The sequence below is a fragment of the Trichophyton rubrum genome, assembly GCF_000151425.1.
Source record: "Trichophyton rubrum CBS 118892 genomic scaffold supercont2.14, whole genome shotgun sequence".
Lineage (NCBI taxonomy): Eukaryota > Fungi > Ascomycota > Eurotiomycetes > Onygenales > Arthrodermataceae > Trichophyton > Trichophyton rubrum.
In genome coordinates, this window is record NW_003456415.1 from 3,721 (window position 1) to 13,071 (window position 9,351).

Consider the following 9,351-nt stretch of genomic DNA (forward strand, 5'->3'; position numbering starts at 1 on the left):
CAGTCAGAAACAACTCCCTTCTGCCGAACAACAGAAAAAAGAGGTTTGCGAAAAGGACAAGCAGTTCATTGGTAAGATTATGATGATGGACTGGAGGGATAGGCCTACGGCTAAAGAGTTGCTTCAGGATGAATGGTTTAAAGATGATGACTGAAGACATACAACCTTCCAGCAGGTTGATAATACAACGTATAATCTGCCAATATTGTAGTCCATCAACTGGATGAACACTGTTCTAAGAATACCAACTACCAACTACTTACGCTCATTCTTAGACCTCCCTATAGATGACTTGTTGGTCAATCCATTCGCGCATTACCATCTTTCAGCTACTTTTGTATGAATACCCCGAAATCTTACAGTATCTCCGCTTTTTTCGTCCATTCTACACCAGCAAGGTGAATTGCCCAAACTTGCCTCAAACCACTAATATCATAATACTGCATAGTTATTCATTGTCAAAGGTATAGGCAAAATTTGATTATAAACTCCTACCCCTGACCGCGGAAAGATGTCTCCATACATAATAGTCGGCTACCTATCCCTGCACCTCAACACTATGGTTATGAATTACTGCATGTACTAACGACATGCCCCTACACCACCTGCAGCTATCCTGGTACGAGCAGGATAACCGCCCAGGTACAATGGAAAATATATCCCTCGCTCGTTCACACGTGCAGCTTCTACTGAACCTACTCCCTGACCCTGTGCTTTTACTGCGTGTAGGCCCTTCACAATGCCGGTCGACCGTGGTATTGTATTGACATCCAGGGGAGAAAACTCCGGCTTCATATATCTATCAACTATATTGAGGTCAGTAACTTTAATTCCTCGAAAGACGATAAAAGAGGTTCTTCGTCCGTGACTCAAAGAAGAATGCTTGCCGAATGGGAAGCTCAAATCGATACCGAACAACACACTTCAGGGCAGCCGTCAGCGTGGCGGGATATATATAAGATACTGCGCCTCCCTGGGCCGTCTTGTCACCTAAGGCAATACTGCTGACAAGATCCCCTTGGCAAGAAACACTACAAGCTCAGGACGTATCACCTGGGGGTTGGTCAAGTATGTGGAACAGAGCGGTATTGTAAAAACACACGATGATACATACCCCTGACATAATCCGCGACCAGCTCTACGCAGAGGAGCAGTAACGGCTCAAGAAGCAACAAAAACCTAGCAGCCATCATACAGCGTACCCAATGTTGCAACATCAATGTCCTTCCATCCCAAACTCCGCCAGGTATAAACTAGCTTATATTCCAGAAGCGGAGATCCACCGCAACCTAGGGATGTTGAAACTACGGGAAGCAATATGGAAGTGGTTGAAGCGGCAAATATTAGAATACAATCTAAAGATAATTATAAATTCAGTATAGAAAAGTTAGCTAATTGTTCTATATGATACGAAGATATTAACTATAATTAGAAATTATTATTCCGAAAAGCTACTATCACCAAAATACATTATTCTCTTATCATTATTCACACCGGTTAACGCTAGAACTTGACTTGCGTAAATATATATAACGAACCGAAAGGGAGGACACAGAGTGACTAGAAGGCGAAAAAGCGAACTCCTTAGACTACTCATGGATCTAAGCATCGGGTTAGTTTTGGTCGGCGAGTTCATTATCATCAGCATCTTCAGCACTCACCCCTACAAACGTCATCGTGCCCGCTACCCTCATTAACACAACCTCTATTGCAGTATCCAACGAAGAAAGGGTTATCACTACCACCGCATTGGAATAGTGCATTCCGATAGTCGTCAACGGCGTTTGGGTTGGGAAATGGATCTTTATTGATTATATTGACGAGCTCAGTCTGGCTCCATCCTAGAAATATGGTTAGATCTCTAGCATTTCCAATCTTGATATAACTAGCTAACCGTGGAGGGGGGAAAAGGTCGATTGAACTACCTACCTTTACCTTGGAGGGTAGACCCACAGTACAAATACTCATCTCCGCACGATCTAGCTTCAGCGTGAGACAATAGGCCCAAAAGGGTGAAGAGTGCAACGTAGCTGTAGTGCATTTCTTCGAAAATCAATTAGATTCGTGTAAAAGTCAGCAGGAGAATGCGATGCTTTGTGCTTGAGAATGTGTAATGTATTCAGGCCGATGTTCAAGGGGTTCCATACCATACCTTCTTATATATCCGGTCACTTTCTTAGACCAGAGGTTGAAAAGTCTGATATATTCTTTCCCGCCCTTTTTTCACAAATTCGAAAGCTGACCGATGAATTGATAATTGCTCTTACCCCTCTCTTCTCCCCTCCCGCCCTTTGCTTATCTTCTCTAGGAAGCTGGCCGAGGTGTGTGTCAAATGTCCAGTTATGGAAATAATAATCGATACCAACTCGCAAGGTGGTTGACAACTCATGAAATATTTCATAGTCAACTAGAAACATTTCAAATACTGCTACCAGCATCTTTTTCTGGTTTCCTAAATGAGGATCATGCTGCGGAGAGTTGCTCCGCGGCTCTAGCTGCTATGATATTGGCCCGGTGAGGCAGGGATAACGTGTTAAATGTTCATGCAGTGTATCATGATGCATGTAGTGAGCTGCTGATAGGTTTACAGTTAAGGTCAGCGGGCCGCCTCCGCAGCGGGGTATGACGATCAGCCAGGGTACTTATCGTGGCAGGGGGCGATCCAATGAATGGTTATAAAGTACGGGCAGAGGGTATCCTGCTGTCCGGGTCTGAGTTGAATCGAAGCAGCTCGCCTCAACTAGTTTGACACCATGAGTAGTACCAGCCAATTCACTGATGCCCAACTGCTGGGCCAGAGTGTTGTTTTGCTACCAAGGGGTATGTATTCACTTCACCGGAACCTGAATGATAGTCTTCTAATGCGGTCTAAAAGGAAGTGACGCATTCGACCTTGACGTAGTCCTCGATCAAAAGAGGAGAATCGTCACGCTCAGCGAGGACCAGAGCACCGTTACGTTCCCGGATGGCGATACCTATGCCATCCCTAAGAACACGAAATTAACAAATTCGGCCGGCGGGACCACAACTAATTCCATGAGGGTTGAGACCGGGACAGACCTGGCCAGCACGCTTGATACCAGTGCGAGTTTCAGCGCCAACTATGCTGGTGTTTCAGCGTCCACCTCGTCGCAATATAGCTATTCTCACTCTCTAAGCACGGCGAAAGTGTATGGAGTCATGAGTGTTGATCACCGTTCGTTCTTCTTGGAGCTCGATTACGACGGATCTCCTGTCGTGGTAAACGAAAGGCTCCTTGCGGCAGTCGAAGAGCTTCCAGACTGGAAAGTTGACCAGACCACCTTTGATCAGTATATGAATTTCTTCAATGACTGGGGGACGCACGTCATGGAGTCCTGTGTATTTGGAGCACGGTACCAGCTCAAAGTCAACAACGAACTGACAAAGACGGAAACTAAAGAGAAGTTCGAGCTTCACGTCAAGGCCGAATATAATGGAATAGCAGATGTCAGCGGGGACGTGAGCGTCAAGAATTCGAGCGATTATAAGACGTATCGCAAAACACGCGAGAACCAGGTGTATGTTCGCGGCGGAACCGACGCTTCTCGAGTCGAGCTCAGCACCTCGCAGCCTGATGACAATCCCGAAGAGTACAGGAAGACCTTCAATGAATGGGCGCAGACACTGAACAATTCTAATACTGCCTCCCTAGTCAATATCAGAGTTGATAGTATTGGCAACTCCTTGCGCAAAAGCGGAAATCCGGAATACGAGCCAGCTGCAAGAAAGCTGATCGATGCTCTGGGATATATCTCAGCATTGCGAGTCATCCAAGGCCAGATATCGGTTGAATCATTTGGAACCACCGAGCAGCCCGAGTACACTTGCTCTCTTCACAATGTTCCTGGTATGCAGCTGAAATACATTAGCGCGGGTTCGGGCAATCTATCGCCTGTTGACCAAGAGCCAACCTCGTTGAAACTTCGACTTCAGGCCAACCCGACACAGTCCTCGGAGCCAGATGTCATCATACCGCAGTCGGGAACCTCTGCTTGGGTAAATGTCCAGGTCACGACGCCGCAGGAGGCGTCTGTGGTGCATCTCGAAAAGCCTACGAGCAAGGGATGGTACAGCTTGGTTCTCGATCTGCAGCCCGGAGGACCTAAAGTACAGTCAACCGTCGATGACAAGCAGACTACTAGAGACATCCCTGTCGACTCCCTGGCAATTTCCGGCACGTATGGCACGTAAAGGCCACGATTTCCATGCTAAATTGATGTCTTTTTCTTTATGAGGAATTTTCGGTAACTTTGAGATCAATAAATGGGCCTAACCTAGGTAATTAGTTAACCTAGTTAATCAAACTTGCAGTAATTAGTTACAGGCAATTGATCATCACCCAACGTAGTTATGTAGTAGTTGGTTACCTGGTTGAAGATAAAACTTGGTGCATTAAAATAGATGCCCTCTATCGCTTCTATACTTCTGAACTTCTGAATCTAGAAATGCCAGCGGGCGTACCATAGCTTCATGATCCTTCGTCTCGTTCGACGTAGTTGAGCTGGCCCGGGTAGAGCGCCCGCGTAAAGACAGCCAGGTGGTCCCTGGGCCTGCTTCAGCTGCTGTCCCCGTCATCATCTTTAAGGCTGCTACTGCCGCCGTCGCCACCAGAAAATGCCAGCTCCAGAGTAGGGGACCACGGCTCCCTCCTGGCCCAGTCGACCACCACTGGCGGTAGCATAACGGGCAGACGGTGGCCCTGCTCAACTATCTGACTGGCCAGATACTAGAATTATTATACTGTATCGTACCTAATTTGGAAATGTACCATATTGATTGATGATGAAGTTGGGATGAAGCTTCTTGCTGCAGAGTCAGTCGTGATCGACAAATTGATCTTGTTCCACGGAAGACGAGCGTGCCGTTAACAAGAAATCAATGCCAGGCTGGCGTTCTATTCCCAGACAGTGCGCAGAGCCTTATTGTCAGAAAGGAGGAGGATGACATTGAGCTCTATCAAATGTGCGAGGTCTGATAGCCAAGCAAGGTGGAGATAAGATGACTAATACAAGGCTGCTCGCCCCCAGCGGCACAGCGTTGTCCGTTCGGCTTCTCCACCGACCGGCATGGCTAACAAGTAGTTAATCAAACTTGACTCCAGCACGGTTTACCAAGATTGCCTTTCCAAGAACATAAACGTGGTTTAGCCTATGAAAACCACAAAGAGTATGAGCGGGTAGGCTATCATCTTGCCCATAACTCTCTACTAGGATAGCGGTCCGATCCTCCGATCAACGTGATTGACAGGTTGCGCCGCCACGCTGCAGGGGCTAAACATAGTACTTCTACCCCTGACAGACGCGAAGGATCATGACTTTGAGCCGTGCCTATGCCATGCCACTGCTGGATATACCCAATATGGAAGTCATCTCGTGGAGATGGAGAACGGCCCCACAGATGAAGTGACCGATGCTCAAGGCGGAGCTGTGAGGCTGTTCACTGTCTTCCAATGACGGCAGGGAATGAAGCTGCTATAATGAGCAGTCAAGTTTATTGCTCAGGTACTGGATGATACAAATACGCCCCCATTTCGCGTGCTGGGGCATCCTCATTCTGATTTACGGGAGCCATCCACTCCAATTATATTGTAATACCACAATGAAGTTCTTCAGCTCGAGTTTTTCTTGCGCTCTGGCGGTGATCTATGCCGCCGCAGTTACCGCAAGCCCATATAGCAATATTTCCAGTGTCTCGGATTTCATAAATCTGCTGGACGTCAGCAACGCAACCGGGGCAAAGATTGCTGATACCCTACAAGATTTGGATACCAAGAAAATCCGATCCTTAAGCACTCAAGGAAAGAATTCTCTCGGATGTCAAGTGAGTCGTTTGGTATTCGGCCGCGATTTTCTGGACTCAAGATCGAGCAACTATGATAAGAGAGTAGAAGTCAACTGGTTCGTCATTCTGTGTTTAGCTAGGCTTTTGGATATGATTAACGCTGACAATGGTACTAGGTCTGCTGCATGCTGGCTGAGGCCACGATGTATCATCCAACCCCGGTCTACAGAAGATGTAGCAAAGGCCATGAAGATTGTCACATTTTTGGCCACAAAGTTTTCTGTCCGCAGCGGCGGGAATAATCCAAATCCCCGCTATTCAAGCATCGACAACGAGGGTATTCTTATTGAGATGATTAACCTGAATGAGATTACACTGAGTGACGATGGTTCGGTGGCACACCTCGGCCCAGGAAACCTGTTTAGAAGCGTATACAGCAGACTGGCTGAAGCCGGCAGGACGGTTGTAGGTCCACGGGTTGGAGACGTCGCTGTCGGTGGATACTTCCTTGGAGGCGGCATCTCGTTCTTTTCTAGCATGTATGGAATTGGTGCAGACAATATTCTGAATTACGAGGTTCGTAAGATCGGAGATATCGACATTGTTTGGCCACTAACTAATGAGCATACCTAGGTTGTCCTTCCCGATGCAACCATTACCAATGCGAATGCCACACATAACAGAGAACTTTGGTGGGCGCTTAAGGGGAGTGGTACGAACTATGGTGAGTTTACCAGCTACTTGTGGCGTTCGAGGCGGCGGATAGTTAACGTGAAACTCAGGAATTGTCACCCGATACGACGTTAAAACTGTTCCCAACAGCAAAGTCTGGTTTGAAGCACCGCTCTATTCTCCTGAACAATCAAAACTGCTCCCTGAAGCTATAAGAAAATACGCTGCTGCTGCAGAAAATGACCCACACGCAGCAATCATAATGTATATTACGCCGCAATCCGGTCTCGTTGGGATGGTATATGGCAAACCAACCCCCCGTCCCGATGTATACAAAAGCTTCTACGACATTCCAGCAACACAGAATTATATAAACTCGACCACTGGAACATGGGCCGACATGTACAATGCATTTACCGGGGTGCCCCCCGCAGCAAAGAGGTACGCGAGGCTGATGTATTTGATATGTCGGTGATATGATCTGTTAATCTGCTGACACTGTCTGGTAGGAAAATGATTGCCACGATTGCCTGCAAGTGGGATGCCAAAGTCCTTGAGGAAAGCTTTGCGACATATTTAGACATCTCTGCGAGGGTTGCAGATGAGTTTGGTGCGGTGCTATCATACAGCTCACAGCCTATTACGACTGCTGCTGTGAAGTACGGGTCAGAGAACGGAGGAAACCCCATGGGCCTCGAGGAAATATCCCAGAACTGTAAGACATCCTCGCATATATGTATATCTTAAACCCCAAACATGACTTCTCTTTTCCTAACTGGGCCATCTTGTCAGGGTTTGTTTCCACTATCGAATATGCAGATAGTGCACACGACGAGGCAGCACTCAAAGCCATTCAAGCACTGGGTGAGAGCGTGAAGAGAGCGGCAGTGAGTAGGGGAGCCCACCTGTCTTTTCTCTTCATGAACGATGCCAACTATGAGCAAGACGTGCTCAGCAGCTATGGGCCGAACAACCTGGCACGCCTGCGAGCAATGAGCCGAAAGTATGATCCGTTGCAAGTTTTCCAGAGTCTGCAGAACGATGGTTTCTTGCTTTCCAAGACAAAAAAGCGTAGTTAGATTACTGTAAATAGTTTATTATGAGTTATGCCTTTTCAATGATATCCTGGATTCTGCAGCAACTCTCAGTCAAGTCAGTTATTCAGGGGCTGTTTCAAGTCCAGCAAGGCTGCAGAAGTCAACCATATATCTATTTGTGAAAAGCACATGTTCATGGCTATCCAAGCCCAGGGATCGATAACTACAAACCTCGTGCTGCCAGGGCTTTGGCTGAACTGGGCTTGCTCGTCGATCCTGAAGTTTATGCATAGTGAAGGCTGGCCCGCATGGTCCCAGCCTCACGCACATGGAGACAAACAGGGGTTTTACCATGTTAAGACCCAATTTGCTGCGTGAAATCGCGGTGATGGGCTTTGTTCAGGTGATGGAGGATTCGCCTGAAGAATGCGGCCCTACCCTGCAGTGGTGCTACATAGCAACTTGAAAAGCACAGCGTCGTCCAGCTAGCTCAGCTTCGTCCTTCATCCTCCCTCGACGGATCCAAGCTGCTCACTCGCACTGTCACACACCATGAGTATCGACCCGTCGCAAGCTGCCCCCCTCAACCCGGGAGACCTCGGTCGGGGGCCCGTTATCATGGGTGTGACTTGGGCACTGACAGGCGTTAGCTTGATTATCGTTAGTACTCGTGTCTATTTCCGTTGGAAACGGCCACGTACGTTGGCCTGGGACGATGCATTTATCGTCGCGGCAATGGTGAGATGAATCTGCCTCTTCTTCTTCCTCGTCTCATTACTGGAAAGTGAAACCACGGCTAATGGTGAAACAAGGCAATTCAAGTCGTCTTCCAGGGCTTCGTGAGCGAGGCCTACAGATGGGGACTCGGCAAGCGAGATGAGAACCTGACGATTCCCGAATTGATCATGGTGATCAAATGGCTCTGGATCTCTACGACGCCCGCAATTGTTGTCTCGATCCTGGCGAGGATATCGGCCGCCTTAATGCTGATCCGCATTTTCGGGGGACGAGCCTGGTTTAAATGGTTCTTGATCTATTTTACCGCCTTGCAAACTGTTGCCGGTCTGGTCAACCTCATCGCCTGTTGGACTCAAGCCTCACCTATTCAGGCGGTATGGGACCCAAGGGTCACCGCAACACGCAAGATGTCGCCCCAGTTCCAAAATATTACTGCAAACGTATCACAGGGTAGGTTATTTTTCTTCTCTTTTCTTCTTTTTCTCTCCTAAATTATTCCATGCTCATAAGTAACTAACTTAAACGAATATTAGCCCTGTTTGCCCTCTCTGACTTGTCCTACGTCTTGCTTCCCACCATCTTTATCTGGAAGCTCAACATGCCGCTACGCCAAAAAGTCGGTCTGTGCATCACCATGAGCTTGTCGTTAATTAGTATGGTTGGGGCTATCCTGAAAGCTGTCACGTCGAACACAGTGGTGACGCAGTACGATAGCTCGATCGTGATTCTCTGGTCCGGTATTGAACAGGCTCTCGTCATCTTCATCAACTGCGTGCCTGCTTTGCACAAGGTGTTCCTGTCAGAGCTACTCTGGGTCCGCAAATTGAGCTCGTCGCTCGTCAAATTTGTCTCCCTGGACCGAAACGGCCGTGGGTCGAGCTCAGCTTACAGTCGGTCTAACCAGGGGGTGGACAGCCGCTCAGAGGCGGGGTCATGGACACGACGCAAGGCCTCTGCCCAGGAGGAAGGGCGGGATTCGTCTTCCACAAGCGATGTCACGTATACCGTACGTATGCATGAACTTGACACGCACAAGACTCGCGGGGATTATGCGGTATAATATAGATCAGTGTTAATTATGACTCCTTGATGTTTTCCAAAC

At 47.9% G+C, this 9,351-nt stretch overlaps 4 protein-coding genes across 4 annotated transcripts; 3 read left to right on the forward strand and 1 right to left on the reverse strand.

Moving 5' to 3' along the window:
• Positions 1–1,179: 1,179 nt before the first annotated feature.
• On the reverse strand, positions 1,180–2,041 carry TERG_08343 (uncharacterized protein; the record flags this gene model as incomplete). Its single annotated transcript, XM_047748932.1, has 3 exons — positions 1,180–1,355; positions 1,662–1,841; positions 1,930–2,041. 3 exons carry the CDS (start codon positions 2,039–2,041, stop codon positions 1,180–1,182), a joined length of 468 nt encoding a protein of 155 aa, XP_047604924.1.
• A 610-nt stretch (positions 2,042–2,651) lies between these two features.
• Positions 2,652–4,588, forward strand: TERG_08344 (uncharacterized protein). The gene has a single exon (XM_047748933.1). It carries the CDS (start codon positions 3,037–3,039, stop codon positions 4,210–4,212), a length of 1,176 nt encoding a protein of 391 aa, XP_047604925.1. The 5' UTR covers positions 2,652–3,036; the 3' UTR covers positions 4,213–4,588.
• A 941-nt stretch (positions 4,589–5,529) lies between these two features.
• Positions 5,530–6,435, forward strand: TERG_08345 (uncharacterized protein; the record flags this gene model as incomplete). Its single annotated transcript, XM_047748934.1, has 1 exon — positions 5,530–6,435. One exon carries the CDS (start codon positions 5,530–5,532, stop codon positions 6,433–6,435), a length of 906 nt encoding a protein of 301 aa, XP_047604926.1.
• Positions 6,436–8,063: 1,628 nt separating this feature from the next.
• On the forward strand, positions 8,064–9,309 carry TERG_08346 (uncharacterized protein; the record flags this gene model as incomplete). The annotated part of the gene is made up of 3 exons (XM_003231000.1): positions 8,064–8,249; positions 8,324–8,699; positions 8,783–9,309. 3 exons carry the CDS (start codon positions 8,064–8,066, stop codon positions 9,307–9,309), a joined length of 1,089 nt encoding a protein of 362 aa, XP_003231048.1.
• Positions 9,310–9,351: the final 42 nt, after the last annotated feature.